This window comes from Lethenteron reissneri, chromosome 12 (genome assembly GCF_015708825.2).
Source record: "Lethenteron reissneri isolate LAM-NWPU_2019-01 chromosome 12, ASM1570882v1, whole genome shotgun sequence".
NCBI classification, from domain to species: Eukaryota; Metazoa; Chordata; class Hyperoartia; order Petromyzontiformes; family Petromyzontidae; genus Lethenteron; species Lethenteron reissneri.
The window spans coordinates 13,558,372-13,580,227 of record NC_083790.1 but is presented as its reverse complement, the minus strand read 5'-3'; the positions used below and the strand labels follow the sequence as shown (position 1 = coordinate 13,580,227).

Here is a 21,856-nt window from a genome sequence, read left to right as displayed (position 1 = left end):
GCGCACCCACCGGTGTACTGCCAATGCGTTCAAATGTGTAAAACCTTTGAACGTCACCGAGCCGGCTTGAGTGGTGTCCACAATTCAAACCCCAACCACCCAGGAGCAACGTGGGAATTCCTGTGGGGGAGGAGCCCAACTCACCCTGGGCTCGGTGGACATCAGGGACCCCACCACAACCGCTCTCGTTAGCGAGCGTTGTGCACCGCGCACACCCACGACCAGAAAGCAACTATTACTATTTTACAATTTGTTAATTCGAAACATATGGGGCTCTGGCCTTGCCGAATGTTCCAATATTCCGAATGATAGGTGAAGATGATCCTGTCGAAATCTGAAAACGTACAAATCTTTGGATTTTAGACTTAATAAAAAGAGTGAAAGTTGTGAATAATTTTAGGCCTATTTAAATACACCAATAATTTTGTTCTATAATTAAAATGACCTTTCCTGTTAAACAGGTTATGACAGCAGATTGTCATCAATAGATAATTTTTCTTCCGATTTTAGGTTCGTGGCTCAAATGAAAATGTCAAAAAAGTTATGAGTTTAATTAAAAAAACAAGAATTCTTAAAAACGTCTCAATGAAGTTCAATGGCTGGATACTAACCGCGAGCGGACAGACGTGTGGTGTAAACCGTGTCGAGCTCACACCCAAATCTTGCGAATAAAACAAGCGCTTATAATAAATGTGCAAAAAAAACTTCAGTCGTCCAATGTTTGAAAAATACAAAGAGTGCTGAGCGTGTACAAGTTGTTGACACCATGTCGGCTGCACATCTTAGTCAAGAGGAAAGATCAATTCGTCCACCTGACCAATGGCAACAAAAAGCAAATATAGAACAGTTCCGAGCTCTTTAGAATATTTTTTACGTTTTTTTCCAAACATGCACGTCCTATTCGAAACTACGAAGATATTGCACTTTTAAAGCTGCTCGGTGTAAACGTCGCAAGTGCTTATTACGGTGATATGTAGGGAGTGCACGGCTTATTAACATCATCACAGACGTGATTAATTAATTCAGCCTTTCAAGAAAACCTAAAATGAGCTGAATTCTGGGATCTTCTTTTTCATGGATTAGATATATAACTAAAACAGAGTGTGCGTCATGAGTGTCTCGAACAACAGAGAATGTTCTTCCGACTTCCTTGGTTTGATTCGGACAAGATGCAAAATGCTCAGTCCAAGAAAGTGTGACTGGAATTGTGAACCTATTTGGCATTTCGGGATAAGGGGGTGAATAGAAGAAAAAAAACTAGTATTGGTGTAGCACAGATAAAGCCCAAGTAAACATCGGCATCTACAACAGAGTTGTACCAACATTACAACTCAACATTACACAACAGGGTTGCCATAGGGGCCTCCCTTGTTCATATTCTGTGTGCACTGCACATACGCTCGGACGCTGCTAAAAATCAGCCGATCGTTTGGTTCCATACTGCGAGATATTGAATCGCTGCGTTCTAAGAATACCAAGTTTCAAATTTTCAATAACAAAAAGTAGAAACATAAAAAAACTATATCAAGAAAAAAGTAATTGCTTTTGTAAAGCTGGGAAAGTTTCACAATATCAGGTGGTCTGCATGGAGGCTATTACCAATCATTCAGATCCAGGTTTCCACAACTGATGGACAGGGATATATACAATGAATTTGTTTGCTATGTTTTCACCATTTAGCAGCAATTTAAAATAAACTTTTCTCACATTACGGCATGGAAGACTGACCAAAGGAGAACATAAACATGAGCTCATGGGGAGCAGTTGGACAATTTACAGCATTATTTGAAAGTGACAGCAAATACAGGAAAGGAACAGCTACAGATGCCAGTAGGGGACAAAGTCGACATTTTTAGATATTCAATTGTTGAATTTGAAACCAGATTTTAATCTTTGGATTCATGCAACGAAGCTTCTGGTGTTTGAGCCTTCAACCTCGCCAACAAGACATGAAAAGCCATCCACACTTTTGACAACCAAGTACTTAGTGACACGATTCAGAATATAAAGCCACTGTGTTAGTTGATACAGGAAATGGTTGCGTTTAAAGCGACCAGGAAAACGCCTGGCAGCTTCTTCGGTCTGATTTGGTCAATATTGTGATAACAGCAATGAAGACTCCAACTTAAATATTCATAAACTTCTGTTGTTTTCTCTTACACTGCTATTAAGCAGTGCTGTTTGTAAGCAAGGTGTTTCACAAAATAAAACAAATACAGATCATTAAGGTTTGTTTTGCTAGATGGCTTAAGTATAAACATGTTGTTAAATCTGCCACCACCTGACAGTCAATTAGTAAGGGTTGTCACGTAAACAGAACGTGCTAATTAGTAACTAGTTGAACACGTAGGCTTTCACGAACAATATCATCCATAATACAGGTTTCTGTTTACATGACAACCTCTACTAATACCTGTAAAATTAATTAGTAACGACTTCAGCACACTGGTGCATTGCAGAGTAATTACCGGCAAAACGTCGTACTCGAATTGTAAATGTTAAACAAGATCAAACAATTTCGATTTAAAGCTTTCGTGACTGCAGGGATTCATCTTCTTGGTTCTTTCGGTAAAGTCACGTAGAAGGGAAGTAATAAAATAATAAAAATAAAACATAATAAAATAATTCTCACGACGTTTCGGCTACAACGCAAGCAGCCGTCTTCAGGTGAAGAATGAGACACTGCCAAGCTTGGAGCTTAAATATAAGCTGGGTTGGAGGTGGAAGAAGAGCGCCTTAACAAAAGAATGTGCATATCAAGAGGAATTTAGCATATTCATGGGAAATGCGTAGGTGGGCGGGGGGGGGGTTTCAAAGTCATATTATGCCCATGCATTATGCAGGATTAGAAGCATCAAAGGGAGGGGGTAGGGGGTAGCATTAATAAAGGGAGGGAATGTTAATAGTATGCCGAAACGTCGTGAGAATTATTTTATTATGTTTTATTTTTATTATTTTATTACTTCCCTTCTACGTGACTTTACCGAAAGAACCAAGAAGAAGAGCAAACAAATACATTCTGTATAACCAATGCTGCTTGAGACAAATTACTTTGGACAAATTACTTATTAAAAAGTAAAGGCAAGTGAAAAAAACGTCAAAATAAATTGGCAGTGATCGTTATGGGAGTTTGTTAAGGTAGCAGACAGGGGGAACGTATCATCAGGGGGAAGCAATCTCGCGTCATCGCTCCAAGGGTCCGCACCTTGCAGCGTCTCGCGCCGAGGGCTCTCAGTGCCGCCGGGCACGACGCTCAGCAGCTCCAGCAGCGAGGAGGCCACGCAGCTCCGCACTACGGCTGCTGCATCGTCGCTCCAGCTGGCTCCAAACAAAGACAAAGATCCCCTGTATAGCCTTTAACAAACTGTTGGGACAAGTGCTGTTAGCGAGCAGCACCTATGAAGGGTGGCATGGCGCACGAGGGGGTGGGTGACCAACACCGCGCCCATCTGCCTTTGTCTCCCTAGTGGCGATGTTTACACATCGCACTGGGTACTCTTTTGAGGCCAAGTCCACCTAGGAGTAGACCAAAGGACCAGTTCAGATAATCGTTTCTCTTTCAGCCCCGCCCACCCCCCCAACACGTTCCATTCATTGGCTACCACATTCAAATAACCCCCTCCCTCCTCCCCCCTTAACTTGTATTTAAGAGCTTGTCTCTTGGAATTTTGCCTCACTTGATACAGTAAATCTAGCTGTGACGGTCCCACCTGATGACGGAGACTTGTGTTGCCTCCGAAACGTCGTGATTTATAATTTTATTTCTATTATTATTTCTGTTATTTTTATTATTCATTATTTATTTTTACCTACGTGACTTTACCGAAAAAACCTAAGAGTATGAATCCTTGCAGTCACGAAAGCTTCAAATCTAGAATCGTCACTGGTGTTGCCCGGGAGCGGGAATCAAACTCGGGTCGCTGGGCTCACAGCACAGCATGGCTAACCGCGACACCACTGCTCCCCAGCTGGTTCGACACACGCACGCGTACACACACACGTGCGTGCACCCTCATTAGCACCGCTCAAAAGTACACGTTCATTTTATTTTTCATTCGTTTACCCAGGAAAGCCTCGAGTGAGTCGTAATATTCTCTTTGAGGAATGTCCTGCCAGGTTTTCGCAGTCCAGGGGACGATGTTGCTATGTGCAATCCTAACCGAGCAAATCTGCGAGTAACCCTTGAAAGCATTGTGATGTTTGGCCAATAACGGTTATATTGTATGTTTATTGTAGCAATGGGAGGAAACTGATGACTGGAGGACATCCATGCAACATACAAACTCCACTCAGAAAGGCGCCCTAGTCAGGAACCAAACCCAGGCACGTCCTGGCGTGAGGCACGAGTGTTCGTGTTACACTGCACCAAAATACCAAGCCGGGTGGCGGCACACGACACTGCCACACCACCATGGAGGTGGAGTTGGTGGATCGTGCCTTGATCATCACGGCTACTCGTCAGCTATAGATGACCACAATTCAAATCCTAGCACTTTCTTGCATATGATGAGAACCCCATTGCAACATGAAAGGGGACAAAGGATGGAAACAAGAAGTGCTTGGTCACTACAAGAAACCCAACTTTCTTTTTCTCGATAAAAACTTAAATCACTTGGGAATCCCCCCCTTGTCTTTGCATGGTTCAACTAGTCAACTCACTTATGGTGAGCTGAATGAATAATCGGTGCGTTAAACGCTTTTGACATACAACAACTTTATTTGACTGTCGGGCGGTAAAGGGTTTTAAGGTAGCAATTTGGCCAGACGGTTACGTGACCCAACCCAAAAAAATCAACGTTGATGGGTGATTTTGGCTAACAGGGCCAATGGCATGCTGGCAATTTCCCTCTTACTGGGTATGAGGGAATAAAAGCAAAGGTCACTCTACTGGCAATCAATAAATATAATAAACAGCTGATTAAACTGATGCTTCTTAACGGAAATGAGGCCCTCTCACACGAGCTGGTGGGGTTGCATTACACCAATTACCGGCAATGAGAATGAGATCGGTGCAAAACCGCAAAAACACAAAGAGTCGCGTGTTTTTTATCCCGCCCTCGTGATTCCTTAAAAATGAGGAAACCTTCAAGCTGACAACAGAGCCGAGGACAGGGCATTATTGCACCGATGATCCCAAATTGGATGCTGAAGTCAGAGGGTTGGATACAGTGTGGGGGGAGTCGCTCCACCTGGCCAGGGAGTGGTGCAGGGGGACGACGTCCGCTACGTGAAGACGCCACAGCAGCTCCAGTGGCACACACCCCAGCTGGGCACCACGTACAGAAAGACACGCACAAAACAAAGATCCCCCATATAGCCTGCAACAAACTGTTGGGGCAAGTGCTGTTCGCGAGTAGTACCGATGAAGGCCGGCATGGCACACCAGGGTTGGGTGGCCAACTCCACGCCCGGCTGCCTTCGTCTCCCCTCGTCTCCCCAGTGGTGATGTTTACACACCGCACCAGGTACTCATAGAAGGCCGAGTCAACCTAGAGGAGGCCCATTACCAATTCAGACATTCGACAATAATGTTGGCTTTGATTGGGATTCAAATTCGGGCCGCCGGGTCCAGCGCGTCACCAAAATACTACCACTCCCCACAGGTATGGAATGATGATCACGATTTATTTTTTTATCAAAGCGCCCTCCTATAAGCTGGGACATCTAACTATACTACTACTATACTATTGAAGTACCCGTCGAGGACGCTTGACAACGGAGTTGAGGCACACGTATATTTATTTAACAAGTTGCCAGTACAGGACAGCCCTAGAGGGGGTAGCGGCCCCCTCACCCGTATAACTCAGGGAATACCCCTAGCTATCCATAGCCTATCCCCTGAGTCCTCCACTAAGAGCTAGGGGAGGCTGTCTGGCCCGACACTGGTAATCGGGCTCGGTACCCGGAGTCCCAGAGCACTGGCTCTGGTTCACGGGACCACGCCACTGGCTCGAGCCTGATCCCGTGGGGCCCTGATAAGGGCGGCGATCAGGGGGAGTCCAGGGCTCTAGCTACGACGTCTTCCGACTTCTTAGCTTAACTATAACATAACTAACTAAGCCCATATAACGACCCCTTTTTATACCCAACCCTCCTTGAGGGGTGGGGCCCCGGGGGATCGTAACGCCGAACCAGCCCCCCCCCAGGGTGTCTGGCTCGGACGTCGCAGAGGGCATCTCCCTGTGCACACACGTAGCTCCGCCCACTGTGTTTCTTTCCCATAGGCTGCCATGCATAACGGCCCTCTCTCCAACATCCCTACATCACTCCCCCCCGCATAGCTCGCAGCCGTCCCGGCTGCAACAATTTCAACAAATGAATCTTTACCCCTTGACTCCCCCCGTGTGTGCCCCATTTTTTTCATTTAACAGAACGAGAATTGAACAACAACACTAACAATGCCCCTAAAGGGAGAACAAACCGACGCGCCCCCCCCCCCGAATAAATACGAAATCCGTAGAGGCAAGATATGTACATTTCCCGGAACCCTCAGCGCACGCACAACACGCACACAAGACGCACACACACACACAGCCATAATACAACAACGCGCCAAGAGCGCCACACGAACGCAGCGTCCAGTAACAATAGCACACGAAAGTGTACCAGAAAACGCAAAAAAAATAAAAAAATAAATTTTCTTCTTATTTTCGTTTCGTTTTCACTTCTTGTTCGCGTTCCAGTGTTTTTATAAGAGTCTGCGCATTTTAGCGCGCGTCCTTGCCGCAGGCCCGTCACAAGGGCCAACCTCAGATGGCGGACCATTCGGTGGCCGCTGTCCCATCCGAGGCGAGTCCGCAATTGGAGTGGCGGGACCCTCGGCATCCCCCGTGAGGGATGTGCGCGAGCCCGTCATTCCGGGAGAACCTGGGGGCGGGGCAACCGGCAAGACGTCAGGTGAGATCAACAGAGGCGGACCCTCCGGGTCGGTCGACCCCTCACATGCTTGGCCCTGCGCGTGTGGAGCAGAGTCCCGCACCGCAACGAAGGGTTTTAGTCTAGAGGGGTGAACGAACCACCGGCGCCTCCCCCACTTGATACGAACGCACTGCGGTCGCAAAACCTCGACCACCTCGACGGGGCCCCGCCATGGCCGTACCAGTTTCGAGGAGGTCGCAAGCGGTACCTGGGGACAGTGCAGCCATGCCCTGTCCCCTGGCTTCCACTGCAGCACGTGCGCGCGCGCGAGTCTGAGGCGCTCATTCGCCTTTTGGCGCATGCGGGAATTGAGCATGGCAGCATCCCGCGCCTCAGTTAGCTTTTGAAGGTTAAATTTAACGTGCTCGTCCAATTTTATTTTACCTAGAGGCGCGGGGATCTGCAGCTGTGCCCGAACAGGTGGGTCATGTTCGCGACCATACATGAGAAAGAAGGGTGAAAATCCCGTGGCAGCATGGGGGGCCAATCGATATGCTGCCAGGACCCCTTGAATTTGCAAGTCCCAATTGGTCTGTGACTCCGAAACCAGGTGCGACAACATAGACGTGATGGTACGATGCAGACGCTCGACCATCCCGTCAGTTTGTGGGTGATAGGGAGAGGTACGAATCTTCTTTGTACCTAGGAGATCACAGACTTGTTTGAGGAGGTTCCCGGAAAAATTTTTACCCTGGTCGGTCAGCAGCCGCTCCGGAGCACCTTTGTCCATGACGTAGCCTTGGACAAAGGCGTCCACGATGGCTGCTGCCGACTGATTTGCCAGGGGCCAGGCCATAGGCCAGCGTGTGAAGTATTCGACCCCTGTTAGCAAATATCTATTGCCCCTAGGGGTGGCGGGAAACGGCCCCAGGATATCCAACGCTACGAGTTCGTTCACCCTGGAGACTGTGATGGACTGCAACGGCGGGTTCGACTCCCGAGCTGGTGGTTTGCGTTGCGCACACCGGGGGCATGCTGCCAGCAGATCCGTGACATCCCGTGTCATGCCCGGCCAAAAAAAATCCAGCTGGAGCGAGGCGAGGGTCTTTTGGGTACCCAGGTGGAGGAGGCGCTCATGAGCAGCCCACACCACCTTACCCCGTAACCCCGCAGGAACTACCAGCCGGTGACGGTGGGATTTACCGTCCCAATGCATGAGCAAGCCCGCGTGTATTTCCCAATTGTCGGCATCACCCGTCCCACACCCCCTCTCCCTGGCGCGACGACGCAGCGCGAGGAGGGAGGCGTCCTCCATCTGGAGGCGTCCCCACTCAATCACAGGCAACCCAAGCAGGGAATCCCTTCCCTGTTTCCCGATCTCATCGGGGAGCGATGTGTCAACATCGGCGGCGGCCGCCAGGACTGGAACCGTCATGTCCCCAGCTGGCTTGCAACGCCCCGACCCCAGGAGGCATGCGCATTCGGAGGTGGTTGGCATGCGCGACAGAGCGTCCGCATTTGTGTGGCGAATGCCCTTACGATAGGTGGTGTCAAAATCGAAATCCTGGAGGACCTCCAGCCATCGGGACAATTGTCCCGATGGCTGTTGAACCTTCAGGGCGTACTGCAGTGCCGCATGATCCGTACGGACAGTGAAATGCTGACCGTACAGATATGGGCGGTACTGTTGGATGAAGAAAACAATTGCCAACAGTTCTCTACGGGTGACACAATATTTTTGCTCCGCTGGAGACAACACCCGACTGCCGTACGCAACCACCCGTTCCACGCCATCAACCACCTGGGAAAGCACGCCTCCGATACCTGTGTTGCTCGCGTCGGTGTCGAGCAAAAACGGCCTCGAAAAATCGGGGTAAGTCAAAGGAGGAGCCTTCACCAATGCATCCCGAAGGGAGCAGAAAGCTACTTCCTCATCCCGACCCCAGTGGAACCGAACCCCTTTTGATGTCAAAGCATGTAGGGGTTTGGCAATTGTAGCAAAATTAGCGACGAACCGTCGGTAATATGAAGCGAAGCCAATAAAACTCCTCACCTCCCCCACCGAGGTCGGAATTGGCCAGGAGCTGACACACTGCGTTTTGGCGGGATCGGTAGCAATACCCGAGCGCCCCACGATGTGCCCCAAATAACGCACTGACTCGCGAAACAAATAGCATTTTTGGGGCTTAAATTTCAAATTAGCAGCCCGCATCCTTTGGAAAACCGCCCGCAGCCTCTGGAGATGTTCGTCAAAGGTTCTTCCAAAAACAATTACGTCATCCAAATAAATCAGGCACGATTCCCATTGCAATCCAGCCAAAACCAATTCCATCAACCGCTGGAAGGTTGCCGGCGCTGAGTGTAAGCCCATCGGTAACCGGTTGAATTGGAACAGGCCGTGCGGTGTACGGAAAGCGGTTTTAGGCTTCGAATCATCGTCCAGAGGAAGCTGCCAGAATCCCGAAAGTAAATCTAGTGTGGAGAAGAATCGCGCTCCCGCCAAGGCGTCCAGCGATTCGTCCATCCGTGGGAGCGGGTATGCGTCGGCAACCGAAACCTTATTAAGGCGACGGAAATCTACGCAAAACCGCAACGAGCCATCCTGTTTCTTAACCAGGACAATCGGTGCTCCCCAAGGGCTGGTAGAGGGAGAGATAATGTCGGCGGCTAACATGTCATCGACAGCCGATTTGACATGGTCCTTTTCGGCGGGACTCAACCGAAAAGGATTTTGGCGAATAGGCGCGCTGTCACCCGTGTCAATATGGTGACGCAGCAGGTGAGTACAACCCAAATCGTATTTATTCCGACTGAAAACGTCGGAAAATTCCTTTAGCAGTGATCTAAGCCGTTGGCGCTCTAAATTGGACAGGTTCGTCGATCCCGCACAAAGCGCGTCGAGCCACCCTTCATCGCCGTCCGAATGCGGGTGCGTCCGAGCAGCAGTGTCAATGTGGTTCACGGCAGGTTCCTCGCAGGGCACCGGCGTCGCGTGAGCGAGCACAGTCCCTTGGGGAACCACTACTGTCTGCGACCCGACATTGAGGACCGCGATGAAGGGGTCCTCGTCCCCCCTTACGATGGTCTGGGCCGGAATTAAATGAGGCCCATTAACCCCGGCCCTAGACGGCCCCAGTACAACACCCTGATCCCCAACACCCTTAGCGAAGGGCCTACGAAGTTTAAGAGGTACCAGCATTTGTGCCCCCGGCGGCACACGCACTGTTTTTACGACGAACGCCGGTACCGTCGCGAACGCCGTCCGAGTCGCTACAGGGGAAGGCAGGAACGCCATACGTCGCCCCGACGGAAGCTCAATGCATCCTTGGTCGATCAAAATACGAATTGGCATCCTGCCCAAGAAGTCCGTCCCCAGCAGGCACGGAACTGCCAGTGAGGAGGAGACAAAAATCGGCCCCGACAATTTGATGTCCCCGATAGAAATTTGCGCTCGAATCTGTCCCACGATGCCGAGAGAGCCCCCGTTAGCGGCATAGAAAGGGACATTAACCGGTAGCAAAGGACGGCTCTGCACCGGTAGAATATTGTAAATTAGTTCCGAAATAATTGTCGCCGATGCCCCTGTATCGACTATGATGCGTACCTCCACCCCATCGATGTAACCGACCACGGCCGACGATCCCGACGCCGCGGCCACCACGCGATGGGCCAACACGGACCACCGCTCGGGCTCGATTTGAGTCCCCGCAGTGATCCGCGCCGGTCCATCGCAGCGCCCCACCGGCCCCCCGTTCGTTACGGTGCGAGAGTGTGCGACAGGTGGGTGCGTTGGCCAAACATGTGAGGTGCCGCGACTCGCCGGATCATGGTGCTGGAGCTTGGGAGGAGGCAGAGGAGGGCCGGCGTCCTGTCGAGGCGTCGTCCCCCGCTGTCGAGGAGAACGGCACCCCGAGGCGACATGGCCCCGGATGCCGCAGTTGAAGCACCGCGGGAGCGCCGATGGAGACGATGGACGGTCGAAACGCCTCGACCCGTCCCGACCCGGCCGCGCCCCCGTCGTCTGTTGCCGTCGATGGTCGACGGCATAAAGCTCTTCTGACGGAAGGGTGGCTGCAGCCACCGCACGCCCAGCCGATGCCCTGTTTGCCTTTCGCCGCTGCTGCAGAAGGTTGGCGTGGAGGAGTCGCGCAGCCTGGAGGGAGGTCATTTCTGCATCCCCTTGTGCGATGACGACGATGTCGAGGTCGTCCGCCAAGAGGAGGATCTTCTCCGCGACCATTGCGTCCACGCCGTCGTCGTCCATGCGGGGAAAGGCTGTTTTTGCCAGCGCCAGAAGACTTGTCCGGAAAGCCAGAGGCGACTCTTTTTCACCCCGCCTGCGATCGTAGAACTGCTGACGGCATTCGGCTGAAGGTCCATAGACCCCGGCCAGCAGCTGTAGCGCCATTGGTAGTGTAGCCCGCTTCTCTTTTGGTGCCGACGTGAGTGCGGCGAGCGCGTCCCCATCGAGGAGCGCCGGCAGCGCGCAAAGGGCCTCCTCGTCGGACCACCGCGCCATCTCCTGATGGGCGAGGAAGCGTCGCCGGAAGCCGCCCCAGTCCCCCTCCGCACCGATGAATTCTTTCAGCGGGGGCAGTCTTTGGTGAAGCGCAGCGGTCGATGTGGACTCCCGCAGGTTGCTTTCACCTCCCTTTGGCGGTGCCTCGGCGCGACTGGCCGATGGCATCGCCTGTCGCGGCAGCGATGACGCATCCTTCGGCTGCGATGACGCTGCAGCCCCGGCGACGGCGATGTCGGAGCCGATGTCTAAGCTGGCCACGCCCCGAACAGCCGCGGCGTCCATGGCGGGAAATTCAAATTTTGAAGTCGCTGAAATGGCGGGAAAGTGCTCCGGCCGCCGGTTCTCCTCGCCCTGCGGTGGACCACCAGCCCCCAACCGCGTAATGCCTTCCAGTGTGGCGGCAGCGGCATAAAGTAGCTCCGCCAGCCGTTCGTGAGCCAGTCGTAGTGCATCTGGCTGCGGCCCCTCTCCATGCTGACGTCCCGGTGAGAAGGCGCCAGGCTCCGGCTGCACCCCATCTTGTTGCTCTGTCTCGGGCTCGGCGATCTCCGCGGCGTCCTCCTCTTGTGGTACCCTGGTCCGAGCTGTATGGCGCGTTTCCATTTTTACCACTTCTGACGCCAGATGAAGTACCCGTCGAGGACGCTTGACAACGGAGTTGAGGCACACGTATATTTATTTAACAAGTTGCCAGTACAGGACAGCCCTAGAGGGGGTAGCGGCCCCCTCACCCGTATAACTCAGGGAATACCCCTAGCTATCCATAGCCTATCCCCTGAGTCCTCCACTAAGAGCTAGGGGAGGCTGTCTGGCCCGACACTGGTAATCGGGCTCGGTACCCGGAGTCCCAGAGCACTGGCTCTGGTTCACGGGACCACGCCACTGGCTCGAGCCTGATCCCGTGGGGCCCTGATAAGGGCGGCGATCAGGGGGAGTCCAGGGCTCTAGCTACGACGTCTTCCGACTTCTTAGCTTAACTATAACATAACTAACTAAGCCCATATAACGACCCCTTTTTATACCCAACCCTCCTTGAGGGGTGGGGCCCCGGGGGATCGTAACGCCGAACCAGCCCCCCCCCAGGGTGTCTGGCTCGGACGTCGCAGAGGGCATCTCCCTGTGCACACACGTAGCTCCGCCCACTGTGTTTCTTTCCCATAGGCTGCCATGCATAACGGCCCTCTCTCCAACATCCCTACACTATTTAAATTTTAGCAGGTAAGACCCACTGAGCTATATAGCTCCTTTTCAGAAGCATCCTGGCCACAGATGATAGCTCAACGAAGTGGCTTATCACCATGTGGAAATGAACAGCAGCCAAATACTATAAAAACGTGATGTTGATTCTAAAAGTGGAGGGAAAATCGGAGGACCCAGAGAAAAATCCACGCGACCACAGTGAGAGACACGCAAATTCCGAACATACAACAGGCTTTAGGGTTGGGATCAAACCCACGACCTCCTGTATCCCAGGCGTTTTACTTCACATCCCATTTCAAACATTTGAAAAGGGCACCCCCAGGAACAGCTACCCCTGCGTGCATGAGGTCACTCGGCACAGTGGTGGGGGGCCGGGGGGGAGTTACCACAGTGCTGCTCACCTGTTGCTGCTGCAGCTGATGCAGGAAGTGAGGCCGGCTGAGCCCCGTGCTCGTCAGCAGCTGTGAGCACGCGCCCAGCACCGCCACAAGCCTCGTCTGCGGACAGCGGTGAACAGCACGAGCCATTGCAGCGGCGACTACGGACCCCATCCACCCCAACGCAGGGCTAACTGTGAAGACAGCTTGTCTGATGCAGGGCTAACTGTGAACACGGCTTGTCTGATGCAGGGCTAACTGTGAACACGGCTTGTCTGATGCAGGGCTAACTGTCAACACGGCTTGTCTGATGCAGGGCTAACTGTGAACACGGCTTGTCTGATGCAGGGCTAACTGTGAACACGGCTTGTCTGATGCAGGGCTAACTGTGAACACAGCTTGTCTGATGCAGGGCTAACTGTGAACACAGCTTGTCTGATGCAGGGCTAACTGTGAAGACAGCTTGTCTGATGCAGGGCTAACTGTGAACACAGCTTGTCTGATGCAGGGCTAACTGTGAAGACAGCTTGTCTGATGCAGGGCTAACTGTGAACACAGCTTGTCTGATGCAGGGCTAACTGTGAACACAGTTTGTCTGATGCAGGGCTAACTGTGAAGACAGCTTGTCTGATGCAGGGCTAACTGTGAACACAGCTTGTCTGATGCAGGGCTAACTGTGAACACGGCTTGTCTGATGCAGGGCTAACTGTGAAGGCAGCTTGTCTGATGCAGAACTAACTGTGAACACAGTTTGTCTGATGCAGGGCTAACTGTGAACACGGCTTGTCTGATGCAGGGCTAACTGTGAACACAGCTTGTCTGATGCAGGGCTAACTGTGAACACAGCTTGTCTGATGCAGGGCTAACTGTGAACACAGCTTGTCTGACGCAGAGCTAACTGTGAACACAGCTTGTCTGATGCAGGGCTAACTGTGAACACGGCTTGTCTGATGCAGGGCTAACTGTGAACACGGCTTGTCTGATGCAGGGCTAACTGTGAACACGGCTTGTCTGATGCAGGGCTAACTGTGAACACAGCTTGTCTGATGCAGGGCTAACTGTGAACACAGCTTGTCTGATGCAGGGCTAACTGTGAACACAGCTTGTCTGATGCAGGGCTAACTGTGAACACAGCTTGTCTGACGCAGGGCTAACTGTGAACACAGCTTGTCTGACGCAGGGCTAACTGTGAACACAGCTTGTCTGATGCAGGGCTAACTGTGAAGACAGCTTGTCTGATGCAGGGCTAACTGTGAACACGGCTTGTCTGACGCAGGGCTAACTGTGAACACGGCTTGTCTGATGCAGGGCTAACTGTGAACACAGCTTGTCTGATGCAGGGCTAACTGTGAACACAGCTTGTCTGACGCAGGGCTAACTGTGAACACAGCTTGTCTGATGCAGGGCTAACTGTGAACACGGCTTGTCTGATGCAGGGCTAACTGTGAACACAGCTTGTCTGACGCAGGGCTAACTGTGAACACAGCTTGTCTGACGCAGGGCTAACTGTGAACACAGCTTGTCTGACGCAGGGCTAACTGTGAACACAGCTTGTCTGATGCAGGGCTAACTGTGAACACAGCTTGTCTGACGCAGAGCTAACTGTGAACACAGCTTGTCTGATGCAGGGCTAACTGTGAACACAGCTTGTCTGACGCAGGGCTAACTGTGAACACAGCTTGTCTGACGCAGGGCTAACTGTGAACACAGCTTGTCTGATGCAGGGCTAACTGTGAACACAGCTTGTCTGACGCAGGGCTAACTGTGAACACAGCTTGTCTGACGCAGGGCTAACTGTGAACACAGCTTGTCTGACGCAGGGCTAACTGTGAACACGGCTTGTCTGACGCAGGGCTAACTGTGAACACAGCTTGTCTGACGCAGGGCTAACTGTGAACACAGCTTGTCTGACGCAGGGCTAACTGTGAACACAGCTTGTCTGATGCAGGGCTAACTGTGAACACAGCTTGTCTGACGCAGGGCTAACTGTGAACACAGCTTTTCTGATGCAGGGGCATCAGAAAAGCTGAGTCCAGTCTTCATAATGACGAGTGAGTAAGAGTGTTTGGTTCAGTGATTGGTTCAGTGAGTGTATGAGTGCAAGTTGTTGAAGAAGCAAGTGCGTGAGCGAGTGGGTGTAATGCACTTACACCCAACAGTCTGTTAAGGCTATATGGAGGATCTTTGTTTTCATATGAATGAGTTGGTGAGTGTGACTACAGGCAGTCCTCGGCTTACAAACACCTACATTTACGAACCAGGTTCCATGAGATGTTTTGTTAAGATCGACTTAAAATGCAAACTCGTACTTGCAAACTGAACCGCAAAAAGATATTGTTCAGCAGAGCGATTCTGCACGAGATGTAACAAGTCAGCCTTGCATGGGAAGGGTTTGTGTGTGTGTGGTGCATCTGCCAATCATCTCAGTCAGTCAACCCATGGCACCTGGATCTGTCCTGTGACCTGCCAGCAGGCATTAGACACTTCACGTGGCCTTAAAGTGCACATGGCCTGGCACAAGCGCCATGGTGACGTCACCACCACTTAGTGGTGAGTGGTGAATAGGGATTGTTGTTGTTGTGTGTTTAAGTGTGTGCGTGTACGCTTGTGCGTGCCCCCACGTGTGTGTGTGTGTGTGTAGGAGCGGTAGTTCAATGGTTACCATGCTGTACTACCAACCCGGCGACCAGAGTTCAATTCCCACTCACGACAAAGACCAGTGACGATTATCTGAATCGGTCCTGGGCCTACCCGAGGTCAAATCAGCCTCAAATGGGTACCTAATGCAGTGTAAACATCGCCACTGGGGAGTCAAAGGCTGCCTAGCATGGTGCTGGCCACCCACTCCCTCGTGTGCCATACCGTGCCGGCACAGCTCGCTAACAGCACTTGCCATAACAGCATGTGAAGGCTTCATGGGGGATCTTTGTCATTGGTGTATCTGTGTGTGCGCGTGCGTGCCCAGGATTCAAGGTAAGTGAAAATAAAACATTTTTTTTTTCTATTCATGTTACCTTATTTTGTGTTTTATTTACTATACAATATTTTAATTATGGAGCTTTCGTGACTGCAGGAATTATTCTTTGGTTCTTTCGGTTAAGTCACGTCTAAAGATAAAATAATAAATTAAAATAAAAGCATATTACGAAGTTTCGATTGCAACACAAGCAATCATCATCAGGCAAAAAAAGAAGAAATAGCAACAAAAAATCTAACTAGAAAACTATAGACAGACATACAAGCAGACAGACATCACGCGGACACACAGAGAGAGGACACATATCGGCACAAAGAGAGGGGTCGTTTCTGTGACGGTCCCTTAAATATAGAGAGGGGGGCAGGGACGGAGAGAGGGAGGGGGCAGAGAAAATTAGCATATCAATGAGTGGCAAAGTGCTGCTGCTACTCTAGTAAGATGACGACGTGGCACGGCACGCAAGCTTGCAAATTAGGAGAAAGGCACACTAAAATTAAATAACCTCGCAAAATATCGAAATGTGATGTAATACAACACAGAGAGTCGGTCAACACACAATTAACGCATAGCCTGGTTGATTACGTATCTCAAAGATTGCTAAGTTAGAGTTTAAGTGTGAAACTTCCAAAGAGAGGACACAAGGAGAGAGAACAAATAGCCAGAGAGAAAACCACTTCTACGGGGAAGTTTTAAGATTTTCTTTTTTCTCTCTCTGGCTATTTGTTCTCTCTCCTTGTGTCCTCTCTTTGGAAGTTTCACACTTAAACTCTAACTTAGCAATCTTTGAGATACGTAATCAACCAGGCTATGCGTTAATTGTGTGTTGACCGACTCTCTGTGTTGTATTACATCACATTTCGATATTTTGCGAGGTTATTTAATTTTAGTGTGCCTTTCTCCTAATTTGCAAGCTTGCGTGCCGTGCCACGTCGTCATCTTACTAGAGTAGCAGCAGCACTTTGCCACTCATTGATATGCTAATTTTCTCTGCCCCCTCCCTCTCTCCGTCCCTGCCCCCCTCTCTATATTTAAGGGACCGTCACAGAAACGACCCCTCTCTTTGTGCCGATATGTGTCCTCTCTCTGTGTGTCCGCGTGATGTCTGTCTGCTTGTATGTCTGTCTATAGTTTTCTAGTTAGATTTTTTGTTGCTATTTCTTCTTTTTTTGCCTGATGATGATTGCTTGTGTTGCAATCGAAACGTCGTAATATGCTTTTATTTTAATTTATTATTTTATCTTTAGACGTGACTTAACCGAAAGAACCAAAGAATATACAATATTTATTACAGTATTAGATGTGAAGTACAATATTTCTTCTTAGTTAGGAATTTAACACTGCTTCCCTTTGTTGTTGAATCGTCCCACATTGTATAAACACTTACCGTATGTGCATTTAAATACAGTACCCCGCAAAGGGGACGAGATGAATTAGTGTGAGTGTGAGAAAGTTGTTAAATAAGTCCGTTTGTGAATGAATGAGTGTATGAGTGTATGAATGAGTTGCGTGCGAGTGAGTGAGCTAATGAGTGTCAGTTTGACAAAGTGTGCGAGTTATTGACTGTGTGCAAGCTGTTGAATGCGAGTGAGTGATGAGTGGACGCTCACTCTCTGCTCGGGCTCCAGCAGCGCCTGACACTTGGTGTGGTCTTGTGGGGTGTGGGTCGTGTCGCTCCGTGTGGGCTTGCGCACTCCCAGAATGCTCAGCACTTCGGCAGCCAGGAGCTTTGCGGCCAGGACATCACCACAGAGACCTGTGGCTGCTACTTGCTCCTGAACGATCTCCTGCATCCCTGAAACTAGAGGTGATGCTTCACTGATTAATACAAAACTGCGCGTGTCACTCACCACTGCCATGATCTCTTTCCCCACCCCCAAACCCCAAATTATTCTAACCATCCTCAATTCAACACATATATTAGAGCAGATCATGGAAAAACGTTGCATATGTGATCATAAAGAAGTAGTTGTGATGGGTGTGTGCAGGATAGAGGGCGGCAGGTTACCGAGACTGGCATCGGTGTGGTACCTCGAGCCCAGTAACCAAAGGGACAACCTAAAGGCAGATGTTGGGAGACTACAAGAGCAGACCTTTGAGCTCGGATGTTCACCGTGCAACGGTTGCGAGATCTGGTGAACGGAAAGCAATGGGTGCAGTGTGTTGGCCACAGTTGCCTCCTGATCTTTGAGTTGTTCACCTCTAGATGACACTGAGACCCCTGGGTTTGCACTGTGGACAACTGTACCTGCACAGCCGATGACCGCAGGGGCCTTCAAATGTCCAGGATCCGTGCCCAAAATGTCATTGCCTAAACCAAGGTCTGCAATCTTGACACAACAAAAAACAAGAAAACGTAATATTTTTCAAGTGCATTTAGGCAATGTAAAGCTGTGCTAAGCCCAGCAAGATTTTTGTTGCAGTCATTTGTAACCAGGCAGAGATCAACTAACTTCACTTCAGAACCTAGTTTAATCGTGTGCGGCTGACACCCAGTTTCAAACTCAGGATTTCAGTGGTGCTGGTTCACCACCCGCTAGAACACCAATTCACCATTCGAAAAAGAGACCCTTTCCACAGCGGTGGCCAGTCAATAGCAGTTGAACAATACATTCCTTAATCTTCTAACGTTATCTATTACCTCATACGCACAGCCGTTTTTCTATGGGTACTATGGTTTCAAGGTGGAGTGGAGACACATCGGTTAGGGCACTGATAAGAACTCAGCATCCCGAATCCAATTCCCGTGCATGACTAACAGCATTGGCAAGTGACATACACAAGTCCTGATGCACCTATCCCCTCAAACACTCTCAACCCTTTCACCAACCACCAAGGACCAGCGTGGTAAAGTATGTTAAAAAAAATTCCCATGACCACCACAGTAAGCGGATCCTTTCATGCAGGAGAAAAGTGACAAAGTGTTGTAATCAAATAAAATCTGCTTTCCTCCCACACAAAACTAAATACTAATTAATGTAACTGACCAAAAAATGCAATACAGGGCCCACCTGAGAAAAAGTCTTCATCCTCTGTAAGACTTTATAGGGTAAATAAAATGGCATGATTGTTGTTACCATTATAATTATACTTGCAACCGTGCACACAAGGCTCTCGGTGAACTCGGACGCAGCAAACGTAAAGGGTGAGGATCACAATGTAAGACACCGGAGGACGTGGAGAGGAGAGAGGTGGAACAGGGTGCTGGGAACGCGAACGACAGATGCAGAATGGTGCCACAGATGCAGAATGGTGCCACAGATGCAGAATGGTGCCACAGATGCATGTGCGCTATTTTTTTAAATATTTTCTTTATTCACATTTCCGGCACAATGATACATTCCAGCAATAAACACGGCCCACCGTTACAGGACGTGCACACTCTTATTCAGATAACTCACCGTTGTATGTATGTGTGTATGTTTGTAAACTTATTTCGCACCATACGTAGCCAACCATGCTAATCGGAGGTGCGCGGGGAAAGGTCAAACTTAACACAAAAAGCAGTTTTAAATAAATTAGTTTTCAACCTGGATGTAAAAGTGCATAGCGCCCAGTGGCTTCATAATATCGTAAGGAAGCGCGTTCCAGACGGCCAAAGAAGCGCATCTGAAAGCACGCGATGCAGTGACCGTCTTTGTTCAATGGCTAGCCAAAAATCCGCTGCGAGGATGAGCGGAGTTCGTGTGATGATGGTGTATGCTCCTTGACGAGATCAGTAAAGGTATTGTGGTTCATTTGTGGCAAGCGCCTTGCGTGTAATGAGCGCGGCCTCATAACTTATTCGTTTGGCAACCGGAAGGCAACTCAGCTCGGCAAGCACTGGGCAGACACGGTCAGATCTCGCGGTACCAAGCCATGACACGTGCCAGAGAATTGTACACACGCTGCAGCTTGGTCAGGTTGACATTTTATGGAGTTAGCTGTTTTTTTATTAATACTGTACAAACATGAGGGGTGGAACATGAGGAGGGGGGGCAGAGATTTGGCTAATATGGGAGGTCAAAGGGCTGTGCGTCTGGGCTGAGTGGGGGAAGATCTCGCAAAGTGAACACAAGGGCGCTCGCTCACCTCCTTAAACAGGAGGTCAACCTCCACGTGGCTGGTCACCAGCTGCCGCACGCTCCTCCTCAGTTGTTCAGCGTCCATAGGCGACCCCAACCCCTTCCCGTGCACCGCCTTCATGCCCAGGATCGTCGCCAGCCTCCCTGCACCGTCAGCGCAGACACCAGCAGCTTGCAAATTACCACAATTGTCATCTCCACTGGCGCCCTGGGGTTTGTCTCAGATACAACTTGTGCGTGGCGTGCTGCCAAGACATACATCGGCGACCGTTATGCAGACAATTAATTTGGGTTTGCCAACTTTTCCACTGTAAACCAATAACAGATGTTGGTTTTTTTTCGGTCAACCCAAGGGACATCAGAACTGGGTTGCAAATCGCAATAAAGTTCACAACTCCGCTGCGAGATCTGGGCACAAGTGAACTCCTGTCACCCGAAGAGACCCCAAGCAGCTGGCCACCCAACGCAGATTCGGTCTCACCCAGTGTCACCTTCACTCATCAAAGCGAAGAAATCATGTGTTTATAACTTGTTTCGCACCACACGTAGCCAACCGTGCTAAGTTTGCAACCAACATAGCCTCTAAAGCACAATAACAATACTTTGTATACAGCATCATCAGTATATTATTTATACTGATGATGCAGTAAACAGTATATTGGGTACCGCGTCCCCGTGCGCTACATCTCAAGTCGGCACAATCCCGAAATGTCAAAATAAGTGACGTCACGAGTACAGTGCTATCACAAGTGACCGCACGTACAGTGGGTGCCGTCACGAGTGACTGTACGTACAGTGGGTGCCGTCACGAGTGACTGTACGTACAGTGGGTGCCGTCACGAGTGACTGTACGTACAGTGGGTGCCGTCACGAGTGACTGTACGTACAGTGGGTGCCGTCACGAGTGACTTACGTACAGTGGGTGCCGTCACGAGTGACTGTACGTACAGTGGGTGCCGTCACGAGTGACTGTACGTACAGTGGGTGCCGTCACGAGTGACTGTACGTACAGTGGGTGCCGTCACGAGTGACTGTACGTACAGTGGGTGCCGTCACGAGTGACTTACGTACAGTGGGTGCCGTCACGAGTGACTGTACGTACAGTGGGTGCCGTCACGAGTGACTGTAGGTACAGTGGGTGCCGTCACGAGTGACTGTACGTACAGTGGGTGCCGTCACGAGTGACTGTACGTACAGTGAGTGCCGTCACGAGTGACTGTACGTACAGTGGGTGCCGTCACGAGTGACTGTACGTACAGTAGGTGCTGTCACGAGAGTGAATGTACGTACAGTGAGTGCTGTCACGAGAGTGACTGTACGTACAGTGGGTGCTGTCACGAGTGACTGTACGTACAGTGGGTGCCGTCACGAGTGACTGTACGTACAGTGGGTGCCGTCACGAGTGACTATACGTACAGTGAGTGCTGTGTACCGCGCGTCGCTTCCAAAAAACGCGCGGGAAAATTGCGGCGAGCTCGGAGCCCCTCCCCCTCGCCCGGAGCCCCTCCCCCTCGCCCGGAGCCCCTCCCCCTCGCCCGGAGCCCCTCCCCCTCGCCCGGAGCCCCTCCCCCTCACCCGGAGCCCCTCCCCCTCGCCCGGAGCCCCTCCCCCTCGCCCGGAGCCCCTCCCCCTCGCCCGGAGCCCCTCCCCCTCGCCCGGAGCCCCTCCCCCTCACCCGGAGCCCCTCCCCCTCGCCCGGAGCCCCTCGCTCCCTGAGCGGCGGCCTCACAGAGCAGCAGCAGCAGCAGCAATTATTCTTTGGTTTTTCCGGTAAAGTCACGTATAAAGAAAAAATAATAAATTAAATAATAACATACGACGTTTCGATTGCAACACAAGCAATCATCATCAGGTATAATGA

The 21,856-nt window shown here is 50.7% G+C and overlaps 1 protein-coding gene across 1 annotated transcript in view; it reads right to left on the bottom strand.

Annotated features, from left to right (window-relative positions):
* The window catches only part of LOC133341677 (Fanconi anemia group A protein-like), a 107,241-nt gene extending 85,758 nt beyond the window's left edge, over positions 1-21,483 (bottom strand). The window contains exons 1-7 of the mRNA XM_061550268.1: positions 21,412-21,483; positions 20,003-20,139; positions 18,180-18,261; positions 17,542-17,732; positions 12,982-13,077; positions 5,190-5,266; positions 3,206-3,318 (exon numbers count right to left, since the gene is read on the bottom strand). Of these exons, the coding sequence (XP_061406252.1) occupies positions 3,206-3,318; positions 5,190-5,266; positions 12,982-13,077; positions 17,542-17,732; positions 18,180-18,261; positions 20,003-20,116 (673 nt within the window). The 5' untranslated portion in view covers positions 20,117-20,139; positions 21,412-21,483. The remainder of the gene's footprint in view (positions 1-3,205; positions 3,319-5,189; positions 5,267-12,981; positions 13,078-17,541; positions 17,733-18,179; positions 18,262-20,002; positions 20,140-21,411) is intronic.
* Between the last annotated feature and the right edge of the window lie 373 nt (positions 21,484-21,856).